This window comes from Micrasema longulum, unplaced genomic scaffold (genome assembly GCF_059751315.1).
Source record: "Micrasema longulum isolate JH-2025_06_02 unplaced genomic scaffold, ASM5975131v1 h1tg001232l, whole genome shotgun sequence".
Lineage (NCBI taxonomy): Eukaryota > Metazoa > Arthropoda > Insecta > Trichoptera > Brachycentridae > Micrasema > Micrasema longulum.
The window spans coordinates 161,630-188,945 of NW_028278419.1; the positions used below are offsets into that span (position 1 = coordinate 161,630).

At 31.8% G+C, this 27,316-nt stretch overlaps 1 protein-coding gene across 1 annotated transcript; it reads left to right on the plus strand.

Moving 5' to 3' along the window:
• Nucleotides 1–27,175, plus strand: LOC148276365 (uncharacterized). Its single transcript, XM_088234370.1, has 13 exons — nt 1–132; nt 1,461–1,557; nt 4,607–4,729; nt 5,951–6,057; nt 7,511–7,618; nt 10,702–10,843; nt 16,271–16,284; nt 16,381–16,464; nt 17,697–17,781; nt 18,499–18,627; nt 21,962–22,029; nt 24,439–24,546; nt 25,761–27,175. Exons 1-13 carry the CDS (start codon nt 104–106, stop codon nt 25,912–25,914), a joined length of 1,248 nt encoding a protein of 415 aa, XP_088090496.1. The 5' UTR covers nt 1–103; the 3' UTR covers nt 25,915–27,175.
• Nucleotides 27,176–27,316: the final 141 nt, after the last annotated feature.

The following is a 27,316-nucleotide window of genomic DNA, read 5'->3' on the forward strand; positions in this document are numbered from 1 at the left end:
TGTCATAATTTTGGACGACAAAGTAATCGCCACGCGATGTTCGGTTCGAGTGTCACTTCGTAATCCTAAATCAATCAAGTTTCGCGAGGGGTTTCGTGACGATATGGAACTTAATTATACAATATTTGCACTGTGAGTATTATACCTTCCTATTTGTCACTTATTCAATGTCACGCGCGCTAAGTACGATAGATTATCGTATCGTTAATATAATAATTCCGTTACAGCACGTCACGAAAACGTTGTTAGCAGTTTGTAATTATATTTAGTGACGACTTACATTTTATCTTACGCCAAAATAATATTTTGTTTTACTGACATTATTCATACAAAAATACAGTTCTGTGTGAGAAATAGAACCGGAACCCAGGACGAGTGTTTTCGTCTCGATGACTGCTTGTAAAAATCCTGAATAAAAAAAATGAGTAGAGATAAGTCCGCCTCTTCGTGTAGCGGTTAACGCGGTCGCCTATCATTGTTAAGGTCTCGGGTTCGATTTCCGACGATTTTATATTTTCCGAAAATATTTATTTAACCCCTTTTTTGGCAATGTATTCTATAGGATACACATGACCTATTTTTTTCTCACGAACTAAAACTGCATTCAGTTAAAACTGTTTTGCCATATTTTACTTTGATTAAAACATAAAATTCTGAAGAATACTTATTAGATTAGAAAACTCTGAAATTCTGAAGCCTTTTCAAACATCAAATGTGTTAAAAAATACTTTTTCGCACTGCCAAGAAGGTTAAAAGGGTGTTTTTTACACTGGAATATTTTGTAAACCCTGGACTGGCGGCACATGAAGCGTAAAGTCTTACTTTGATCAGTCGATCATCTTATCTTTCTGTAAACAAATGATCAACATACGCTGCATTTGGTTTAAGAACGCGGTGCCTTATGCACCATCGGGTGCGGATAAAAGTTTGATGATGATTTATAAAAAAACCTTCTTTAAAGCTTGTGTCCCACCAAAAAGTCTTTAGACTTAGTAGGTAAATGAAATATTAATAAAACGCTGTTTCGAGGAACTGAACTAAAATGTCAAGACTTTTCCAAACAATAAATCTTTGTACCTTATTGAGAAATGGACGAAGCCTGCAAACATACTGCAGGAGGAAAATTTAAAGAGTGGAATGTATTATTAGGGGAAAGTTGCGCAACTGCAGTAACTTGCTGATGTATTGAGGGTGTGACGTGGTGCTGGAACCTTCTGGTGACGCGGGCACAGCTTGTGTGAGTTGGGATGGCGGTCTAGGTGGACGCTGGCTCAGCTCGGTTGCTGAGAACGTGTTGGGAGCACTTTACTTGTTTAATGTTAGTTTGGTACCAGTTTTATATTTTTTCAACAGGCGTGATTATTGTTGCGTGGAGCTGCGCTAGGAAAATGGGAAGTGGGTTTGAGAGTTGGTCCAAATATTAGAGATTTCAAAATTATTATGAAATATAATGTTTTCAGAATGCTCGTAGCAATGGCCAAATGCAGTAACAATGAATCAGAAAATCACTCAAGAAGAAGAAGATTTCTAATAGAACCAGTAAATACACAAATGGGGGTAAGACCAAAAACACATTTTCCATTATATATTTTGTCGTATTTATCCACAGAAAAACGTATCGTTATATTTAATTTCACCAAAGTATTGTATAAAATATTTTGATTACTTGTTTAATAAAATTAAATTATTATCTAATAGCAGGTTAATAACTTAATCCACTAAACTTTTGTAGACCAATAGACCATCATTCTCACAATACCCTAAGACTAACTGTAGCAAAAATTTGAAACAACGGAAATGCGAATGCTTAGGCTGTCGGCAGGAGTATAGAATTAAGAGTTTACGTACTCGTGATAACCTGGGTCTCACTGACATAAACAGTAAGCTGAAAAAGCAATTTTCTTCTTAAGGTTCCTCTCCCCGATGGAGGCTGGAAATCATCGTTGCGATTCTTACTTTGTTGGCAACTGCCCTGAACAAGGACTGGGTGCTGCAATAAAAACCAGTCGCGAAAGTTCTTAAGCCAAGAGATACGCCTTCTACCTGCACTGCGTCTTCCTTCAATCCTTCCCTGTATAATGACTTGTAAAATTTTGAATTTTTCGCCTCTCATCACATGCCCAAAGTACTCAAATTTCATTTCTTTATGGTCTTCAGTACCTCTTTATCTTTTTCCATCCGTCGGAGAACATCATCGTTTCGAACTCTATGCACCCAGGAGATTTTTAATATCCTCCTGTAGCACCACATATATATAAAAAGAGCAATAGCAGAGATAATATGGGCATATAAGACGAAGACCACGAAACCATACAGTAAATTGGGCAATATCTGTGGATCTTCCTTACCAGTCATCCAGAGGAAGACCAAAGAACTCCTGTATTACTCAAAGCTCCAAAATCCTGCAGAAAAATGGCCTAGTTGAAAACTATACTCAGAACCGAAGACATACAGTCTGAGAACGAGAATAGCCGACCCCAACAGCCAATAAGTTGATTCAGTGCCAGGAAGAAGATGGTTTTGCTAGAACGATGTAACTGATTATTTATCTACGAAAACTAATTGGATAAAAGTATAAACCTGTCATTTAATTAAATTATATTTCACCAAATTAAAAAAGAACTTTCACCAAGATGCATTAGTGAATAATTTGAAAAAATAAATTATTGATTTTACTTCATACATTTTTAATATAAGACTTCTCATAAAACCCTTCACTCTTGTTAATACGATGTATTTATTTTTAACTTTTTGTTCATAATATCTGTAAATTGGCGAAAAATTCTACAAATAATATTTTCCAACCAACCTCAAACAGAATGGGTAAGTTGTTCAAGATTCAAATATAAACAAGGACAGTATTTGTTACCTTTTTTTTGGACGTCCCTAGGTTATCCGTTTTAATATTTTTCATCCCAAATTTTATCTTTGTATTCTGATCAATATTTAACGGTAACGTCGATAAACTATTCTTCATTTCTACAATTTCTTGTAAAAAATTATCAAGATATTATATTTGTATAAACATAAATAAAATAAGACCAAGATGAGAACCCTGAGAAACTCCGAAAGGGGGAGAAAATTTCTGACAGGTATTTTTTAGGTATACATATAATGTTTTATACGTACAAAGCCTGTGGTTGACCCGATAACTTAAATTAATTAGTTTTTTGGGCATTCGTAGATCAGGTGACTCTGGAGGTACTATAGAGTCCCTTAGGATTATGTTATCAGGCCAGCTCTTGGATACTTTGGTACAATTTTTAAAAATGTATTGCAGTTCTTCGGAAAATAAAACGATAATAAGGACATCACCAACAATGGTTTTATTTGGAATAGAATGTACAAGAAGATTTATAAATTCTGATTGTTTATACACTAATATTTATCTTTTTATTCATCATTAACACCAATGTTTGTTTCCTTTTATTTTTTCGGCATTAATTTCCGCAGCCTTCTTTTGAATGTGTTTCAAAGAAGAAACTCCGAATTAAGCTAGCGGGACATGATTTATTTTATATTTTATAATGTGTATTATTTCATATTCCCAAGAAGTTTTATTTTAGCAAAAAACTCATATAAGAATAAACATAATATCATTATTGTGACATATTCACCGTTATAAGCAAAAAGGCAGCCTTTCGACAAATATTTACAAAATGAGTCAAATATGAGGTGATGTTTTACAAGAATTTTCGAATCATTTGACATCAAGCAAACACCAATAAAAAAATATTTCTGTTCAAAACACGATATTATGTTTAAGAATATTTCGAGCGTGTCCAAATGTTTGCAAACAGGCTGGATTTTCTTCTTAGGGAGTTATTCCGATCTATATTTCTTGCAACAGAGAGGAAAAACATTTTTAAGAAGAGAATATGAAAGTCAAGGCATTTATTGGGCTTATGACCTGTAATTGGCTGGTTTAAGTGGCCACTTTACACACTGTGTAAAATTTAGATCGGAATAACTTCCTAGGAAGGAAATCCAGCCTGTCTACAGACATTTGGGCATACTCAAAACATTATTGAATATACTCAGTGCTAAAAAAAGAAGTGTAAAATTGAAAATTGTTTTCAGGCGTTGCCTAGTAGGTGATTTAGTTCAGCCGGATAAATCTCACCCACATGATAAAGGTTTCAGCTCCTTTACTTCACAAAAGTCAACAGATGGAATAGTTGAGGAACTGTGGATGTTTAAACATGAGCAGAATGGTGAATGTAAAACAGCGTGTAAAGTGGCCACTTAAAGCAGCCAATGACAGGTCATAAGCCCTGTAAATGCCTAGACTTCCATATTCCATTCTCAAAAATGTTTTCCCTATCTGTTGAAAAAAATTAGGATATCATGTCATTTTAAGTTTTTAAGTTTTTTAAGTAATAAAACAGTAAGATATTTTCATATTTTCATATAAACAGTAAGATTTCGTACAGTTTTTGAAAATTTGCATGTTTATAAATGCTAAAACGCGTCATATCTCAAAATACGATTTTTGCAAATAGCTGCCTCTATGCTTATGACGGCAGTAGGTACTGCTGTTTTTTGTTACACTATAAATAAACTCATCAACATTATTATTTATCAATATTTGTGTTTTTTTTTCTAGATATTTGCCACTATATCAATACCTCTAGAGAATGAAAAACAAGTTTCAGTATCGTATTTTTTTGAAGAGAACCATTACACACTAGCTAACGCTTCATGGATAAGACCAGCCTTCGAATCACTTGTAAGTAATTATTATAATGATATTTATTTATAATATAATTGTATCATATAAATATATAAATGTTTGTTGGCTCTCTAATAAAATAAATGAAAATAAAATTTATGTTTTACTCATTTTCATGTTTTACTTATTTATTTCATTGTTAGTTTTACATGTATTATCATTTTAAAACTGAAGCAGATTGTAGGTCCCGAATGAAATGGAAAGGATCCAAAAAGTTTTTTAAATATTATTTTTTTTGTTTCTATTTAGAAAAAATACTATGTTGTCGAAAAATGCGAAACATTTAAAGGATTTTATTGACAAAAAAATGGTTCACCAATAAACTTACTAGAGGTCGAATTTTATAACTAAAATCCCTTACTTCCCCCCCCCCTTGCCGCTCCCCGCACCATGTAACTTATATTATATTTTTAGTTTTATATTTAGTTTACATTTTTTCAAGCAAGTTTTGTATTTTTTTTATAAAACAAGTATTGTTGTGTTTGTTTTATTTGAAAACAAAAATATTTTCCTATTTGGTCAGTTTTTATAACTTCATATTGTTTTGTTTTGTTTTGTCAGGTTTTAACACTTTTATTAAATATTTGTTTTAATGTGTAAAATTTATCTAGTATATATAATGTACTTTTTAATAGCAGCATTGCTTAATCGTACAACGCTTGTCTTTGTAATTCAATTTATATTTATTAATAAACTACGTTAGTATATAATAATAATATAATAATGAACGGGAATTAAAAATATAAAAAAAGTAGTAGTTTTGGCCATGAGGAACGAATGAACGGTGGGAGAACGGCTTAGAGGATTAACAATGTTAATATTGATGGATGCAGAAAGCAAGAAAGACCGAGAAAGACGTGGCATAATCAAATTCCTTAAAAAAACATTATTACAATATTTCTTGAATTTGATTATGAATAGACCATGCTTATTTAATATTTACAATAAAATTGTCCATCCTATACTAGCGCTCTTACCAAACTGGCAAGTAAGACTGGTCGACCTATACAATTAAATCAGTCAAAATAATATAATGGTACAATATTTTCCTCTCGTTTTTTAAAAAGGCAGAATATATGAAATAAGATATTTTTTATCGTATACATATTATACAAAGCTAGTTATTTAGCGAAAAACAAATTGGATTTTTTTCCTGAATGTTCAGATAAATTCAAAAGATAAAACGATAAAATCCGCATTTATTTCTTGTTATTTCAGCTAGTGGAGGGAAGGAGGCAAGAAAAAAGAAGCTCTGAACACTCCCCTACTCTCAGCAGTATTAGTAGAAGATTTGCATACATAGTAATAGAAAATAATATAGAAAAGTAAGTGTTATCATTATTATAAAACAACTTTATTTGTAACCACTTTTTTTCTTTCTGCCGACCGTTTTCAAAGCTACACAAGCTTCTTTATCAAGGTATACTTAATTTATTGATTGATTTGGCGTTTATTTTGTAGAACTCCATATTTAAACTTAAAATTAGAAATCAAACACTGATTTGAGTCTACTGAACACTTTATTTTATTTTTACAAATATAAACATATAAAAATAAAAACTTCGTGACAATTGTTTCGCCTTATTGGGGCATTTTCAAACGAATATGAAGATTATTTGGATTGAATGTCCTTATATAGTTATACAATTCAAGGTACTTAAGCAGAAAATAAAAATAATCTTATGATGAAAGGAAAAACCGAAAAAAGATGAATCATGTTACAATTGCATTTATATATTTTGATAAGAAATTCTTAAAAATATCAATATTGTATGATAATACATTTATGTTTATATAAATTTCCTCATAATATTTCAATCATGTTTTAAAATTAAAATGAACAGCAACCTATTATAATATTATTGATATTTTTTTGACAACAATTATCTTAATTTACAAAACTATAAAGCTTCATTAATTATCTCACAATACATACTTGTATGTCAATAAATACTTACTTTGTTATATTTTCCCCGAAATTCAAATATAAATACCTAAATTCCCCATTACCTATTAAACACTTAGCCTCACCCTTAACCATTGGTTTTTCCCTCAATTATGATTAATGTACATGCTATAGTTCATAAGATTATTTTTATTTTCTACTTAAGTACCTTGAATTATATAACTATATAAGGACATTCAATCCAAATAATCTTCACATTCGTTTGAAAATGCCCCAATAAGGCGAAACAATTGTCACGAAGTTTTTATTTTTATATGTTTATATTTGTAAAAATAAAATATAGTGTTCAGTAGACTCAAATCAGTGTTTGATTTCTAATTATAAGTATACTTAATAAGTGAATTCTATCCTATTTTATTTTTACTGTGATTACTAAATATTACATCATTCTTTTGTCTACAAACATTTGGACAAACTCAAATATTGTACTAATTATTGATTTATATTTTATTTATTTATATTTTATAGTTATAATTTATTTATCGACGATTATAAGAGATTCGATGAATCCTATTTATAAAGCATAATAATAATAAAAATGGTCGGAATATTTAAGGTGAATGGGATAAGTTAGATACATAACACCCTAACTTCATTTCCATTTTCTTATAGTGAGTTATTTACAACTAGTTGAAAATGGGCACCAAAATTGAAATATTTGGGTTTAATATAAAAACACAAGAATTTCTTTTTTTTTTTAAACATTAAATAAATTCTACTTTCAATTTTCGTGATTGATTTGTTTTTTTTACATTTGATTATTTTTATGATAATGAACTTGTATTTGACATAATTTTATTTCAATATTTCAGGCAGGGGTTTCCTGGTAGGGCATGCCTATTACGGTCGATATGTGAACATGCTGAAGCACCTTTACATCATAATGGCATTATGGGAGATTTTCTTTACGTAGTTTTTACGTGAGTATATTTTTTTATTTGAGCTTAAGACTGGTCATCTTGCCTTCGTGTATTAAATCATCACGACACGCATCAATTGGAGTGCCGATCTGTGCCCTCTCCTCCGCTGGATGTGGACGAGGAAAGGCTGATTATGACAATGACGAGGATGGAAACTCTTAATCAGATGCAATGATAATCTTTACAAAGGAGAAAAATGTATGGGTATTTTCCTCGATTTATGCAAGGCCTTCGATACTATTATACACCACATACTTTTTGAAAAACTTAGGAACATAGGATCCTTAATAAGGAATTGGAACTGTTCCAAAGTTACATGAAAAAAAGAAAGCAAATAGTAAAGATTAAAAATAAATCTAGCGACGAAACCGGAGTTTCATTTGGCGTCCCTCAAGGAAGCATACTTGGACCAATTTTGTTTCTTATCTTTATAAATAATCTTTACAATATTTGAGTTTGTCCAAATGTTCGTAGACTAAAAACTGTATTTCACCAAATTATAGTTAAAATAGAATGAAACCCGTTACAATTTCAATTATTATCTAAAAACACAGAAAACGTGCAGGATGTAGCTGTAGATATTGTATTGGTAGCGGGCCCAAGCTGTGTAATTGCATTGCGGTATTTTGATAGTACATTGTTATGGGTATGTCAATGCGCGGAAGACGTGTCTATAAAGGGCACCATACACGTATTTATTTTATTCTACTTTATTACATTTTCAATTGTTGTTTTGTAATAATTTCAGTTACACTACATGTATTAGAATAGGTTTTATTTAATTTCATTAGGGGTTCATATGTTGACAAATATATTACAATATGATTTGAAATTTACGTGCTGTTTAATTAAAAAGATGCCGGTGGGGCATCTGACTTTTGAAAAGACTACGGGGGGGCATGGAATAAAGAAGGCTGAAAAAGAATAAAAGAGCTGAAACCTTTATCACGTGGGTGAGATTCATCCGGCTGAACCAAATCACCTACTAGGTAACGCCTGAAAACAATTTTCCAATTTTTATACTTCTTCTTTAAGGTTTCAGCTCTTTCACTTCACAAAAGTCAACAGATGGAAGAGTTGAGGAAATGTGGTTGTTAAAACATGGGCAGAATGGTGAATGTTACACGGTGTGTAAAGTAGCCACTTAAACTAGCTAATGACAGGTCGTAAACCCTGTAAATGCCTAGACTTCCATATTCCCTTCTCAAAAATGTTTTCCCTCTCTGTTGAAATAAATTAAAATGAAAATTAATTAATTACTTAATTATACCTTGATAATAAAGCTTGTGTAGCTTTGAAACCGGTCGTTGCTTTATATATATAATATATACTTTTTTTTCACTTTGAATTTTGTGACGATCTTGATAATTTTTAGTTTGTGAGATGAATTCCTTGATAAGTGTATGCAACTATTTTCAAAATATTAAGTGTTAATTTATGGCATTTTAATATTATTTCAATTGTTTTTTTATAAAATTTCAACGAAATTCTGCGAGATGAAGTGTATTTTTATATTTTTTCTTTTAAAACCTAAATTTATTTGTTTATTTATTTTATTTTTTTCGTTTACATTAGGTAGATTTTTTATTATAAAATGTCGAGGTTTTACTGGCAGAATGCATTTAGTCATTAAAACAAGTTCCGAGATAATAGTCTTCAAAGCTTTTTTATTCTTACAGCGCATTATTTTTCCCACAATATTTTTTTTTCAAAGCTTTGAAAGAGTAATCTTCATTTTAGGCATAACATAAAAATTTTATTTAACATCTTGTACCGATTTTTAAAAATATTTAAAATATATAAAGACTTCATTGCATTGTGTCTATATAATTCTGTCGATATTTTCAAAAAAATAGATGACACTAAAAATAACTGGATAAAATATTGCACAAACATTTTTGTACGATGTGATAAACACGAAGACGATTTATCATTAATCAAATTCTGAATTTATGGACATGTTTTTGTTTTACTGTTTGTTCCTACAATAGATTTATCATTTTGGATAGAAAGAAATGAAAGTATGACTAAATGTGAAATCACTGTGAATGGAGCTATACTAAAACAAGTAGAGGAATTTGTGTATCTGGGAAGTATTTTTACTAGGGATGGAATGACTGTGAAAGATATTGAAAGGAGGGTGAGTGCTGGGAACAGAGTGAAGGGAGCACTTAAATCAACCTTGGCAAATAAATGTTTGTCGCAAGAGGCAAAATTAGCAGTTCACAACGGAGTCCTGGTCCCGATCCTAATGTATAGGAGCGAAGTATGGACTTGGAAAAACAGGGATGAAAGTAGGCTGAATGCTGTCGAAATACGATCTCTCAGGCGAATGTGTGGTAAAACTATGTACGATAGATGCACAAATTTTGAGATCCGTACCTTATGTAAGGCTGAGACAAGCATTATCGACAAAATCAAGAGAGGAGCTCTGCGCTGGTTTTGGCATGTAGAACGAATGGACAGCGAAAGAACGGCTAAGAATATTCACAATGCGAATGTTGATGGATGCAGAAATGGAGGTGGACCGAGAAAGACATGGCATGACCAAATCCAACAAATACTTGAAGATGGACATGTCAAAAGTCGGAATAATCGGCGCGCGTGCATGAGAAGATGTATGAATGTAGAAGAAGCGAGATCTGTATGCAAAGATAGAGTGATGTGGCGTTCTATCCTCTCTGCCTACCCTTACGGGGAAACGGCGTGATGGTTTGTTGTTGTTGTTGTTGTAGGATATATTAAACCAATGTTTGATACGCCTGATTTATTGAAGTTGATTTCTTTATAATATGTGTCCATGGGTTGAGAAGATCCACGTATCATCATCATACCTTGTCAGCTCCCTAGTTAGAGCATATGGCGTTCACAAAGAGCCTCCTTGCATCTGTATCGTATGCCAGCTCTTGTACGTTCTCCCAAGTCATATAAACTAGAGGCATATTTTTTAATAATTAGGTATGAAAACATTTCTTTACAATATCCAGGTTTCTGAGCCATACAACAGAATAGACCAAACATAACACGTCACCATATGATTAAATTTGGTAATAATACTAATAATTAATTTTACTTTTTCACAGTCCATCTTCCTCTACCGATGAAGACCTGTCAGACGTTTACTACGAAGCGGAAAATCGCGGGAAACATGGAAACTGCAAAAAGTTTATTAAAATTTGTCCCACGAGCATTATCAACTCTATTTCATTTATACACGACGACCCATAAAGTTAACCAGTTCATGAGGCTAATAAAATCCACAATTATTTTATTATTAATAATTATGAATATTTTATTTATTAATGCATTTAAGCCTTTCAAACCTGAATTAATTTCTGTGGATATAAAAAAAATTGCATGCATTTATCAAGTCAACAAACAATTAAAAATATTTTTACGGAATTCACATAAATAAAGACATTACATAATATTTACACCAATGAGGAATTTCAGTATTTTAAAAAAATATTTTTAATTTAATAAATATCCTTTTTTTATTTGAATTTTGCAGGAGAACAGACGAAGAAGTAAAGTGTGTGTGTTTTTTTTCATCTTAGTTAGTTAGTTAGTTAGTTAACAGACTACAAATCGAAACAAAAAAATTTAAAAAATAAGTATCGTATTTAAAAAACATATACGTACTTAAAAAACACCTAAATAAAACAGTTTTTACAGCCCGTGTAAAGAGTGATATGTGATGTTATTTTATCGACTTTTTATTTAAACTATTGTGTTAATATATAAAATATCCCCTTATACCAGCACTTTTGTTGATTGGGAATATTTCGTACAAATAAAATATGTTATGTAATGTAATATGTAAAGTTTAAAACCTTGTATTTTGTCATAAATAAATAAATGTAAATCTTAATCTAATCTATTTAAAGAGGTGTTTTCACACTAGAATATTTCATAGTCCCTTGACTGATAACTGAAACGTAAGACTGATCATCTTACCTTCATGTAACAAAAAAATTATCAACATACGCTGCAGTTGGTGTACCAGTGCAGTGCCGTATGCACCATTAGGTGCGGAAAGGGAATGATGATTATGATGATGAATAAAATATGGTATATGTAATCGTGTTCAAATAAAATTATGATTAATGTAGGTTAAGTATAAAAAATAGTATAAAAAATCGTAATTGTATTATCATCGCTATGATTTGTAATTTTGAAAGTATTCCCCCCGTGACGTCACGAGCTCATGTCAGTGAGTTTTCTGATATTTAAGATGAGAACACCGTACCTGTCTTAACTCCCTAAACGTATAAAAAGATGGCTACCCGGAAACCGGAAATCCATCACAATACATAACAGCGCCATAACTGATTAGTTCACCTGAACCTGCGACGTTTCAAAGTAGTCTATTTTTAGCTTTTGCTGTTTATTTATTTTTTCACACATTTTTGAGAAACTTTGCCGTTCAATTAAATGTTTTTGATTTAACCTTGTGTAAAAAAACTTTTTTATACCAAATTTCCCGTAGCACTGAACTTCCTCGTTGCGTAAAAGCACTAATAATTTTTATTTTTATTTTTAAATCGATAAAAATACAATACAATAAACACTAAATAAAATAAACAATTAAATGAATTAGTATAAAATCGCATATTATAAACTATTTTGAAATCTCAAAAATCTGCCGTAAAAAATGACAATATCGAATTGAAAAATGATACATTAAATAACTCATTTAACTTAGAATATTGACAGTGAAATAATATCACTGTCAATATTCCTCCTTTTAACACAACATTTGGGCAAAGGTGCAAGGAATATTTTGAGCCAAATTATTTAATATGAAGCATTTTATATGTTAATGTTATGTCTTCTTCTTCTTGCGGTGCCTTGTCAGGTCCCCCCGGCGTTGGCGATGACTATAGCGAAAGCATCTCAGTCCAACATCTCAACTGCTTATTGGATGTACTCGCCATAGTGATTCCTGGGAAAAGATGACCGGAGTGGTTTCACGACACGCGCCATGACACACCACGCGAGAACAGTGTATTTCTTGCCACGGTGCACGCCAGATAGCTCCGCAACACACTGTTCCACAACACGACATAATAATGTAACCCTTGAAACTGAGCGAATATTTAAAACAGAATAAAGGCGTTTGAAATGCGATTTCCTCGGCGCGATATTTGTTTAATCTGAGATGCAGCTAGTAAGCGAATAACGTGTTTATTTGTTTTTTTTTTTAACCCACGTTTTACTCCAATAGCGTCATTATTTTATTCCTACTCCCGTCTTTTTTTAAGCTCATTCAGTGGTGAGATTCAATCGGTTCGTACCGGTTCACTAGAACCTAAAACCTGTCTAAAGTTTTCAGAGTTCGCCAAACCGATCCTAAATCTTTTTTTATCATTTAATATTCCGATTGAGATCATGTGTCGCAGCTCGTTCGGTTTATTTAGTCCGCCATGTTGTAAAAATATTTAAATCTCACGAAGCAAAAAAAAAATGGAAAGATGATAAAAATAAGTGGAAAAGTTCAGTTAAGTGATTGCACGTAAAAGGAATATAGTTAAAGATGTACGCTTCAAAAAATGTACAAGTAAATAATGTTTTCCTTTCCATAACTTGACTGGCCCCCCAAGGGCCAGAATGAGATAAAAAAAATTAATACATAAAAAAATGCGATAGAAAATTTAGCGCCTTTTTCATAGCTCATAGTGGTTAATAAACGTTGTTGCTCTGTAAAACTCTGTATTATTGTTGTTAATTAACTTTTAAATCTGTTTATGTGCAGAATGAAAAACAAATTAATGAAAAACTAAGTTATTTTTTCTGGAGGGGGGTTAGGGATAAGGGAGGGCGATCTGGTTCTTGAAAAAAGTTAATCTCATCTCTGAGCTCACTTATTTATTTATGTTGTAACGTTTATAGTCGGCTCCGCATTCTAGCGCCAGAGCTCGCCCCACGCATGTAGATGCTCATAAAACCACCTACATGGTATGGACAGTCGCTGAACAAAAATCAACCATATAAATCTAGCTCACTTGCAAATGGGTAAAGACAAAATTATAAAGTGATCCTAGACAATGGAAGCGTTGTCTCTTCAAAACGAATCAAATGAATAAATCAATACAAATGTAAGAGTGACTCCAGGACGACTTTTAAATCGCCCTTAAACGGATTATACCCATAGGTTTCTAGTCAATAGATGCCAGAGGAAATGGGACATCATTGAAATAGATAAATAAATCAATATCACCCATTTGTAAATAAAATGTAATTAAATAAATGAATCAAATAAATCAAATATTATATGGCCAGCTTTTATTACAAACGCATTCACCGAACTAGCTCAATCAAGAGATATGAGACCTCAGTTAAAAGGTAAGGTAAATTAATGTATGCCTCCTAGGAGAAGGCAATTCAAATAAATTATATATATAAAATGTAAGATAATCTCTCCAAATAATATTACGTTCTACAAAAAAAATACTATGAAAATTCACACTACCTTTGACTCAATGAAATAAAAGATTGTTTTGTTAACGATTGCCTTTTAATAATAAAAATGATCTAACATATATTTCTGACATTTTCATAAAGGATAACATTTGTTCTCAAAATAAAATTAATCAGCAGTATTGATACATTTCATAATCTCACCTTAGCAAATTTGCATTTATGATACTATAGTGCGGTACAATAATGACAAAAACAAATGCTGTTTGCAAACATTCAAAAACCATTTTTTTTCATCCACAAAAAAACAATATCATTCCATTTTTTTGCAAATGCATTCTCCTCGAACGTAACCCTGGTAGATCGATGAATAAAACATTTATGCTCCTAACTTCTTTTTTTTTAAGATTCGATTGAAGATTTTAATATCTACAAACACGCACAGCGCAAAGATCTATATTTCTCTGAAAACCGCACGTAAATCGGTTAAGCTGTTTAGGAGAAGTACGGTGACATCACACGTGTAGAGGAATGGTGTGTATATATGTATGAATATTTATGTGGGTATGTGTATGTGTACATATATATGTGTGTATGTGCGTGGATGTATGTGTGTATAGGTATGAATGTTTTTAATTGTTTACACGTGTGTGTGTATGTACATGGCAATATATAAATAAACATATATGTTAGTCTACCTTTCACGGGTCTTCTCCTACTAGGCATTACTTTATAATATATATTTAAAGACATAAAAAATATTTTTAAAAGTTGGATTTAGTAATTTGCTCGTGATGATCTCATCTGGCATGCTTTCTCCAGCTCACGGAGTAAAATATCTGAGGTATCTCGTCCCATCATCATGTAAATTGGAGTAGATATATCTCAAGACGCTTCAAATTTACTATAGAGATTCGGTGACAATTTTCCCGTACAAATCGACAATATTCAGTAGCGTGCGCTCACATGAATCAAATGGTGCTTTATGACTCCATATATAATAATAATGATAAAAGGATTTGGGGTTAAGGAATGTGAAAATTTCACATAGTATGCGGGTATTTATGGACCTGGTAAAAAAAATACGAATTTAATAAAAAAAAAAACTATTTTGGAGATTTGCGCTATTATAAATAAAGATGACCACTTACGACTTGTTAAGAGACGTCCATTTTTATGAGGGATTAAATCTTTGTTCTTTTTTTCTCCTCGCGTGAATCAAATTCTGCCTGTCATGGTTTTATTTGTCCGTTTTATCTGCCCGGAAGTTCTTTATAAAATCACACAGAGCTGCCATTCTCAAAAATTTCAACTCGCGCGCAGGCAATATGTAAAATGTTTACAGCCGCGGAAATTAAAGTACCTACGCGTCGAAATAGACTCGTTACAATGTATACGCCGAGGGGGCATTTTAAAAGACGATAAACATTTACAACGATAGGAAAATATCAAAATTTAAACTAAACGTTAGGGCATATGTGTTCAATAATTTACAAACTATACAGGGTGTTCTTTAAACCCTGTCACATTCGAAACCACGATGATCAGTACAGGCAAGAAGACATATTAGCATATTGAAATAAATATTTAAAACAAAGATTTTTTTTAAATAAAATATTTGAAATAACAAATGGTTGCTTACTTACTGGTTGCGCAGTATCAGACTCCCCCTCCCCCCTCCACGTTTCTCCCCTGCGGAAGTAAGCAACCATTTGCTTTTTTAATATTTTTTTTTTCGTTCAAAAAAAATATTTCAATGTGCCAATATGTCGTCTTACTCATACTGATCATCGTGGTTTCGGATGTGACAGGGTTTAATGAACACCCTGTATATCTACGGTCTTTACGTAAACAATCGAAACTGCATTTCGCGAGGTTTACAAAAGAGCAAAAACAAATCTAGATATTTTTTTAAAGAAGCTATCAGATTCTGTAGAATTGGCAAACATGCGTTTATTAAGCTACAATATTTATAAAGATTTTAATGGTTTAGTCATGAACGGACTCGAATCCCGAACTGCATAACTATTTAGGCACTTCATGTGATACATTACATTCTACAGTTTCCAAGTAATTACATCAACCAAAGATCATGAATGCCAAATTAGCATCTATTAGTGCACACGGGTACAAAGACCTGTTTAAAAATCATATTGCCTTAAACAAATAGTCACTAAGTCCTCTAATATGCCGTGTTTGTACATAAATCATAGCTGTCATCTTGTTTTACAGTCCGGACACCACAGGTACAAGTTCTTTAAACGGAAAATACAAGTCAATTTATCACTAGTCCAATTTTGTAAGGTTGTCATTGTTTTACGCGGAATCTGATTAATTGACAGGTGTTCTATAAATTGTACACATAGTTCTTTTCTTTTTGTGACAGAGGTGAAAATGAACAGTGAATTTAAGTTAATATTATACTGGTGAGTTGAATCATTTCATTAATTATTTTATATATTAGATAAGGAAAAACATGTTAGTAAATAAATTATAACGCTTACTTCAGGATACGCAGTGAAACTTATATTAAAATTTATATAAATCTTTCTATTTTTAAGGCATAATTTATTTTTTCTACTTTGTTTACCAATATGTTCCATTTATTTTGTAATCGCAAATGTTAAAAAAAATATTCATAATAAATAATATACGTCGTTTATTTTCGACTGGTTTTTCTTAAAATAATATACTTGTGAATTATTAATATAAATAAATAATATTTTATGTACATTACGCACATTTTTTTAAAGATACGTGTGATAATACACTCAATATTATTTTTTTACACATTTTTTAATTGTTATTTAAGAAGAATTATATTTGAGCTTACGCTGTAAGAATTTTACAGAAAATATTTATTTTATGTTTAGAATGCAATATTCGTTTTTTTCCAAAAATGAAAAAAAAACATAAATTTTTCTAATTTCACTATCTAATGTACACATTTTATGTAAGTATTTAAAAATAAATATTTTAAATGCTAAAGATTTATCTACTGACGTCATTGTTCATGTTCGTTCACAACTATGAATTTATTTTACGAAAACTTGAACAAAAAACTAAATATTAAACATAAGTTATATCGGTTTTTTTTTCTTAAAATATTTCAATAAAACATCGTCATGAATCTTGACGTCACAATTATCAAGGCCGAATATGTCGCGTTTTAGTAGGGACACATTTTTTTCGTAATTTATTTTTTAAAGGTATGTATGAAAATATTTCTCCACAATATCTACACATATATTGATTTTGAAAATAGAAATAATTTTTCTAATTTATTTTCATATATTTTTACCGGTATTAGAAGTATGCACTATTTCTCCATTATGCAAAGAACATTAGTATGTTATCTTAGACGGATGTATGTAATCTTAAGAACATCGTAAATGTTTTGTTTTTTTCTGTAATTACTGTAATTCCACTAAAAGATCACGTAAATATATTTTTTTTACTAAACCAAATAAATATATCTTATTGTTTTGTTATTAAAAATAAAAGATAAATACGAATTCTCTCATTTAAAGAGAAACATAAAAAATCCATAAATTAACTTTATACTTCCGATGGTTATTAGTTGAGTTACGATCTTAATTTTTTTGCGCAAAATAAATTTATTGATTAGTAGTAACCCTACGTATGTATTTATTTTCAGTATAATTATTTTTGGATCCTTAAGTTCATCAAACAGTAAACACCGCAAGAGATCTTTAATTTTCTCGCCAACGAGTTTAGAGGGGGTAAGTATCATAAATATTATCCACATTTTCATATAATCATATATTTCATAAAATCGCTGAACAAGATTTTAAAACACGATGGCCGCTCTCGGGTAAAAATTCTCGGGTTCGATTCCCGATATAGTTGATATAAAATATTTATTTTAAAACAGGGTGTTGAAAAGTACCTGAAAAATAATCAGGATACGCTGCGATCGGTGTAGAAATGCAGTGCCCCATGCACCATTAGGTGCGGAAAGAGAATGATGATGATGATGATGATGGCTGGCTGCGTTCTGCATAACTTCGTTCAGTTGATAAAGCTCTAAAAATGACATATAACTACATCTATAAATTGTTACTCACACATTGTCATTTATAGGCTTTTATCAGTATACCGATGATATGGTATAAAAACATTTGATTTACCAGTACACAGAGCCTTATTCACCTATGTGAAGTGGTTAGCGTATTTGGCTACATTGCATGTGATTCTGACATCGATCCTCGTCAAAAAGTTGACACGAAATATTTTTTAAAAATATATATATCTCTAATATTTCATTTTTAGCACCTGAAATGTAAGTTTGGCCGTTTTGAATTCATGTTTACACGGGTGTACCGATGAAAAGCCACATGCACCATTAGTATGTGGTTCATTAAATGTATTTTACGAGTAATTACCTTTTTAGTCACAGCGATAGAAATGAGTTCTTTATTAAATTATATTTTTTTCAGGTTTTCATCGCTATAGCTGTTCCAGTCGATCTGCCGGATCAAAATGTATTTGTTTCTTACAATTTTGAAGCAAATTACTTGCTCCCAAACAATGTATCCAATTTGGGCGACATGACTTTCTTCGCTCCGGTTAGTAAAAAAATATTGATACGAAAGTGTTTCCAATGCTGTACGAAAATTTACAAAATCCACGTTTCGTTGTCCCGTTTTCCGCACCTTTAAGCTGAACTGAATGAGTATCAAAACTAAAAACTTGATAGTACCCAAGATCTACGATCTACCAATCATTTTATCAGGGTTTTATAAGAAACTTTACTTTAAATTTAATTGAAAAAATAAAGATATTTACTTTTTTTATAATTTCACATTTTTCTGTAAATTTACTTATTTGATTATTTGTGATTTATTTTCGAGTACATTAGCGTGCATGTTTTTTATAAAAGCCCCTTGGGCGTTAATGAACAATATAAGTACACAAATAAATTTTAAAAGGAAGAAAATCTTTTTTTTTTTTAATATATGTTGTCAATTCGTTTCGTAAATTCATTTGTATCGTATGGGAGGGAACGAGAGTAAAATACGATTTTGATTGGGTTAGAGTGCAATGGATTTATGACGAACGAACAAACTTAAGAAACGAAACAATGCAAGGTTTTCTTTTACAAAAACAAATGAGATAAAAAATACCCTTGTTTATAGTTAAAACGCATAAGCAAAGACTCGGAATCGCCTTTAGCGGTTTCTGACAGAACCGGTTTTATTTTATTTTATATATTTAAAAAGATAACGGACATAAGTTATTTATAAATCAAATATAACATAAAAAATACACAATAGTTCAACTACAGGCTTACTCATAAATACTTTTGGATATAAGAGGAAACGTGGTCTCGAGTTTCTTTATAAAAATTCTCAGAGAACTATTCCCTTATTATGTCACTGGAGAAAAAATTTCTTTAAAAAATATAGATATTTACCATTGGCGTGTCTCTTTTTTTATTTTTTTGATCAATTGTTTATCATAGAAAGTATAACCAAAAATCCATTAAAGCTTCCATTTTTTTTTTCTGTCTTTAAACGTACGGCGTGCAAATATGATAACTATTTTTGAAAACCACAAAAGATACCGACGCAGAAAATTTTATTCAGATGCTCTTTCTTTTAGCACAGCACAAACAATGGCTTGCACGCACCAATGTCACGATCGCGTCGCATTGTAAAATAGAGACAAGATCTTGACTTTTTTGGTGCGAGTCTTTCTAGATTCAAACATGCGTAAAAGTGATTTTTTCGTTTTATCTCCTCATGCAATTGGCTAAGAGGCTTCGTCGTGCTCAATCAAAAGCATGCAAAAATCACTACACTAGTGCCATAATGCATGGAGAAAATACGAGAATACGTGTTAATGAAGAAAAGTCAGACGGCGTTTTACCCTGAGCATTCTAAAATTATTACACTCAACTCATGCTCAACGCGAATTTAGTCATTTTTTAACCGCCAACCGAGCATCGACGTGACCTTGATATTTAATTCGAAACCAAAAGAAAAAAAAGAACTAAGATATACCAGATCTTGTCTTGAGGTAGTAATTATTATTTATTTTTTTGTCCTACCTTTAATTTTCTTTAGTTGAATTTAAATGTAATAGTTCCTATATGTTATATAGAGAAATGCGTTTGCGATTGTTAAATGGACTGAATAAGTCCGTAAATAAATTACCTGAAAAGTAGAAAATTGTGTATCTTTTAGAATATAATATCCTATTTTAAGGAATCTGTTTTGGATAGTAAAAATAAAATATAAATAAAATATAAAATCTTCCCAAAGAACCCCCTCTCTAAACACGAGTTTTTACTTTATAAGAGAGGTGGAAAAGTTATTATTAATTATGTATGTACCAACCGTTTTGTAATTTTATACTAATTTTGTCAAGATTTTTTTTCCAATAAATACAATAAAATTTATTCAGTTTTGAGGTGCAGAAAACGGGATAGCGAAACGCCGATTTTGTCGATTTTAGTTTGATGTAATCCGTCCGACGTGCAGTATCGGGGAGGCATTTGCGAGAGAGTAACTGAAAAACTATGTTTAAATACAAATACCTATTCATCAAAATCGTCTAGCACCGCATATCCTCTTAACTCCGTAAGGTTATAATGTTCAAGTCTAGTACAATGATAACATAACCATCAAACCGAATTTACTTGCAAAGTTTTTGGATTGCCGTTATTCGAAATGACTCTAAAGCTAGGGTTTCCTAAGACAGCGGTGCCCGTATCTTGACGGCCGTAGTGAACGGTGATGTGGTGGACAGCCGTCGTAGTGGTGACTAGAGAGTGGTTTTATTTTTTAACGGTGTTATCAACACCATTTTTATAGGAAACCACTCTCTAGTCACCGTTACGACGGCTGTCAACCGCATCAATGTTCACTACGGCCGTTAAAATACGGGCACCGCTGTCCTAGGAAACCCTAGCTTAACCACACATTATTTAAATGCCTTCGGAAAGTTTAGATTTCGTGAGATTTTAGACAAGTTTAATGTGACATCTTTTGGGAAACATGACGCTGGGTCGGAAACTTAAGAATATATTATTACGAAGGAAATGCAGAAATATAATAATCGAAAAATAATTATTCATTAAAGAAACTCAGTATTTTTGTTATTTTTTTCCTTTGAAGTTCTATTTTCTTTATTTTTTATTTTATTTACATATTTAAGATCTTAATTTTAATAGGTACTTTCAATTTTCAATTTCGGTTTTTTAGATATAAATTGAAATTTTAGATTTATTTTGCTGTATATTTTTTTTTGTCTGTCTTCTTAATACTATTTTTTCAAAGCATCTAAAACAAAATAATATATGTATGTTCATTATTTTATGTGTACAAAATTATGGCTGTACTCTTTTACTTTTATTTTAATCTTAAAATGGATATTATTTAATAGTTTATCGAGACAAAATGTATGTTTTAATACTAAATGTTTTTTTCTTTTTATAATGTTTTATTTTTTAAATATTGTAATAATATGTGTATTTTAAGGAACAAAGACACATAATATAAGAAATCAAACACTGATTTGAGTCTACTGAACATTTTATTTTAGTTTTACAAATATAAAAACATTTTTTTTTATATTTATAAAAACATTTCTACTTAAGTACTTTGAATAATATACTATATAAGGACATTCAATCCATCTAATCTTTACATTCGTTTGAAAATGCCCTAACAAGGCGAAAAAATTGTCACGATTTTTTTTTTTTTTTATATCTGTAAAAATAAAATGAAGTGCTCAATAGACTCAAATCAGTGTTTGATTTCTAATATTTTAAGTTTAAATATGAAGTTCTACAAAATAAACAGCAAATAAATCAATGAACAAAGACTCTTTTATTCATTATTTTTGTTGAATAAATAAATTTGGGTTTAAACAATAATAAAATTTAATATTTTTCAGATCACTGATGTAGCTCGTAATTTTGATCGGAAGCTTGCATATACGATTCTTCAAGACAAATTTAGAGAGTAAGTCGTTCACATTTTACTTGGAATTTTTGTAATTTTCTTTTGATTTGCATACTACGATTAGCACTATATAGTGCTAATCGTAGTATTTGCTATTCATATGAATGAAATTAAATATAATTATTTTTGAACAGGAATCAATCATATCCAAAGCGCTTTTAAAATAGCGAAAAAAATATATTCGGTATTGTTTATATCTTATACCATGGATTGCCAAAGTTTTGCCCTCTACGGGCGACCAGCTTTTGAAATTTTACACACTTAAAGTAGTAATTTTAAGTAAAAATAAGTTTAAATTGAAAATTAACATAGATAATACACGTTTAGTGTTTGGTGGTAGGGAATTAGATAAAAAAGAATCCGCCTCCATTGTTTAGGTGGGTTTGTTTTATTTATTGTGGGAGTAGAATATAAATATTTACTTATAAGTTTGCGTTTTTGTTTTTGATTTAATATTTCATCAATTAAGTTCTCATTATATCCATTATTATTAGCAATCTGTTTTATTGTATTGAGTTATTTTTTAAAAATATATAATCTAGTGGAACGTTTGGTAATTAACCTATGTATCATTGAATGGAATGTGGAATGTTTGTGGGCAATTGGATGATTTGAGGAATTATGAAAATTTGTGTCTGTATTCGAGAACGTTGGTTTACGGTAGATATCGAAACCATTTTTTTATTATTGACTCATACCCGCCGGCGACAAAATTCTCAGACCCTATGAATACGAAAATTATCGATTACGCGATAAATGAATTTTTACTTGACTTTCGTTCAGTCCAATTTAAAAAAAATAAATCCTTCTATTCGAGACATAAATTAAAATTATCGGACCAGATTTATCAGAGGTTTCTCTAAAAAAACACGAATAAAAATATTATCATTATTTATATCACTACAGAGATGGGTAGAATTTTTGTTTCAAGATTATGGATATTCGAGCGTTTACAGGGCTTATGACCTCAATATCAAATACATAGATGGCGCTCCAAACGCGCTAGCGAAAGCTTTCCCTGTTTCATCACATATATACTAAAAACCAAAAATGTCACCGATATGGATATTCGCTAATAAGCGGAATGGGGAATGTTGTAGAATTCTACATAAAAGTGGCCACTTGAACCCAACCTATGACAGGTCATAAGCCCTGTAAACGCTCGAATATCCATAATCTTGAAACAAAAATTCTACCCATCTCTGTAGTGATATAAATAATAATATACCTACTCCCCCTTGGGATAAAAAACCCAGAATTGTGTGTGTATAAATATGTAAATATATATACATACCAAAACTAATATTGTGTAAAAATATTATCGTCGCCGTGAATTTTTTAACGCCCGTCGGCCGTCGCTTTTTGTGTTTACAAACATAAAATAGAGAAATCTCACAAAAAAACTTATGATATGTCATCTCATTGCTTTTAAGTACATTTCTATAATTTGTTTATAAAAAAAACACCGCGAAACAGGCCCAAAAAGCGAATTTTCGAACTGGGTCTATTTTGGTCCACTTCGCCACCCGCGTTATTTTTTTAACCATACGAGTTAAAGACAACAACAACAAACCATCACGCCGTTCCCCCGTAAGGGGCAGGGTAGGTAGGCAGAGAGAATAGAACTGCATATCACTCTGTCTTTACATACAGACCTCGCTTCCTCTACATTCAGACATCTTCTCATGCACGCACGCCGATTATTCCTACTTTTGACATGTCCATCTTCAAGTATTTGATGGACTTGATCGTGCCATGTCTTTCTAGCTCTTCCTCGTTTTCTGCATCCATCAACATTCGCATCGTAGATCTTTTTAGCCGAACTTTCGCTGTCCATTCGCTCTACATGCCCAAACCAACGCAGCACCCCTTTATTGATTCTGTCGATAATGCAAGTCTTAGCCTTACATAGTTCACGGATCTCGACATTTGTGCACCTATCATACATCATTTTACCACACATTCGCCTAGGATCGCATTTCGAAAGCATTTAACCTACTTTCATTATTATTTTTCCACTTCCTTACTTCGCTCCCATACATTAGAGTTGGCACTAGAGCTCCATTGTGAACTGCTAGTTTTGCCTCATGCGATAAACATTTTTTTGCCAAAATAGATTTCAGTACACCGTTCACCCTGTTCCCGGCACTTACCCTTCTTTCAATATCTTTCTCGGTCTTTCTATCCCTAGTAAACATACTTCCCAGATACACAAATACTTAGACCTGATTCAGAATACCTGCGTTTACTCACGATTGAACGGAGATTATTAAATACAGGTCAAGAAAGTTTATTTTTTTATTTCCAAAGTAAATTTTATTTCTTTACGTAGTGAATTTAATGAAAATTAATTGAAATGAAAAAATATATAAAATGTCGAAAGTGTTTCAACACGATTATAAATTACAGAAGCGGAATTTCCGGAAAAGCGTGCCTGCTAAGAAGCATATGTGAAGCAGCCGAGACACCACTGGATCATCAAGGGGTTTTGGGAGGCATTATGCACGTCATTTTCACGTACGTATTCAACCCTGCCAGTTCAGATGCAAAATATTTCTGGGTTTTCGTGCCGTGTGTCACTCGACCACCGTATAATTATCATCATCAAACACTTATCCGCACCCGATAGTACATACTAGTGATGGTGAAGGTGGAGGTGTATTTTAGTATTTGCACGTTGGTGTAGTTAGTATCCTGACGAAGAGACGGGTACGTCTTGAAACCAGTAGACTTAAAAAGTCGGTAAGTGGTTATATACTAATATTTACTAACATTAGTTAAAATTTTTGACCACAAAGTCAATGCTTTAAACATAAATAATATTAAAATGACTTGTTGGAAAAATTTTATAAGGATTTTTTTAAAGCTTTAGTGAGGAATATTCCTCTGAAGTTTCGCAGTCTGGCCCTGAAAAACAGCGTATAAAACACATTTTTAACCACTAATATTAACGTCGCTAACTCCTTTAGGTTGCATTGTCCAGATTATAAACGAGCAAGCCACTAAACCAAATTTTAGCCACCCTGCCACATTAAAAACCTTTCAGATATCAACAATATTTTGAGTTTGTCCAATATTGCCTTCTTTGAAATGTTCTTCATCTCTGTTGTAATATGTTAATGTTAACAGCTCCCCAGGGAGTTGAATCCAGTCCTTGTCTGCAAAGGTTTGGACAAACTCAAAATATTGTTGATAAATCCACCTGGTCCATGAAGAAGTATAGAAATTGAAAAAATAAAAATTTCAGGCGTTGCCTAGTATGTAAGTGAAATAATTCAATTAGATGAATCTCACTCGCATAAATAAAGGTTTCAGCTCTTTAACTTCACAAACATCAACAGATGAAATAATTGAAGTAATATAGATGTTCAAATATGGGCAGAATGGCCCTGTAGATGCCTAGACATCTATATTGCCTTCTTTAAAATGTTTTTCATCTCTGTTGTAATATGTTAACCTTTCAGATATATGAAAATGTATCTGAAAGAAACAGTTACCAATGGAATTTATAAAAAAAAACACAAAGGAATTGTGCTGTATACACAAACTTCCAAAACTCAAAAATCAGATTTTTCCTAGTTCTCCAAACATTCAAATTGCGATTTCTCAAAATGGTGTTTTTTGGGTTAGTGACTTTTGCCTGCACGGCGACAATATACCGTATTTTGCGAACGATAAGACGCACCCCAATTTGCAAAAAAGTGCATGCTCATAAATTTACCATTTTATAGGCCATCATCCTCGAAGGATGAGTCACTTCCTTCGTCATATTATTTGGCAGAGAAACAAGGCACAACGGGGAACTGCAGTTCTTACAAGGAGCAATGTCCATCAGGACTCTTTGACGTCATATCCAGAGCTATACACTTCGGACACGGAGACTAAATTTTTGTGTTATTTGATATTTGACATAATTTATTTTGTTCCTAAGTTAAGGTAGAATGAGATTGCGTGTTGTGTTGGGTTGAAGTGCAGTCTGTCGTGTTGCGGTGTGATGTGTTGAAGGCTCTTCTGTAGTTTTTATTGATCATTCATCGAATTTTCATGACTCAGGCACAGATAAAAATCGTTGGATCGGGACAGAATTGTGACGCACCACAACACATCAAACTAGAGCAATGTAATTCTGACTGTGAAATAAAAGAGATATGCGCCAGATAACTCCCCAACACACCACTTCACAACACAACATAACAACGTAATCCTGCCTTTATCATTCCGCGTTGTAGGTTTAAGATCTCTTATAAAATTATTGATAAAACTGTTATGATTGTATTTTATCATTTATTAATTTAACTAAACCGGGTTGTGGTCCCGTGGACTCATCATGGACTCACAAATCAGAGGCTCGAACCCCGCTCTACTACAACTTGATTCTCATTTTCTAATAGTGAGTTATTTTTTAAAAATCTAAATATTTGGTTAAACATTAAGAACACAAATATTCCTTTTTTTAAAAAATATTCTAAGGCTATCATGATTTTTTCTAACGGTCAGTGCATTCGCCTACCGTGCAAGAGGTCTCGAGTTCGATTCCCAACATTAACATGCAATATTTATTTTGAAAACGTGCTTTTACAATATAGTATTTCTTGTGCCTAGAATAGCACCTGAAGCATAAGATTAATCATCTTATTTCATGTAACAAAAAAGGTTGAAAAATTATGCTGCCATTGATGTGTCAATGCAGTACCCTATGCACCATTAGGTGCGATAAAGGGAATGATGATAACACGCGCCGTGGAGCAGTTGGCGAGACAACCAACTGTGAAACTGAGGTCAGAATTTTTTAAGGGTTTTTTTAAAGTGGAATTGGGATCGATAGTTTCCAGTAATGGGCCTTGCAAATAAACAGAAGGGTTAAATTGACATATCTCTTATGGGGGCAATAATAGTGACCATCAAGGTCTTGATGTCTCTATCTCGAATTCTCTCTTCCAAGGGTGTTAGTTTTTTATCTATTTTATGCAGTAGATATATTTAGGGTATATTTACAAAATTCTTGGTACCTTTTGTAAATACTTGGTATATTTACTCATCACTTGATATGTTTACTGAATACTTGGTATCTTTACTTAATACTTGGTATCTATACTTGATAATTCGCACCTAAATTCAATACTTGGTATCTCAAAAATTGGTATAATAACGGAATACTTGGTGACTTTACTCAATACTTGATATATGTACTCCTTAGAGGTTCACATGCTGGATTTATTTTATGTTTTAATTCATTTGTTTTAGTAAAATTATGCTGATTGATAGGCCATTCAAAGGAAATAACCTA

What these genes read in the sequence shown, in the direction of transcription:
- LOC148276365 (XM_088234370.1), top strand. Translation starts at nt 104, where the DNA reads ATGGAACTTAATTATACAATATTTGCACT. An exon ending in AATTATACAATATTTGCACT is followed by an intron (nt 133 to 1,460) that starts GTGAGTATTATA and finishes TAATGTTTTCAG; the next exon opens with AATGCTCGTAGCAATGGCCA. An exon ending in ATTATGCACGTCATTTTCAC is followed by an intron (nt 24,547 to 25,760) that starts GTACGTATTCAA and finishes ACCATTTTATAG; the next exon opens with GCCATCATCCTCGAAGGATG.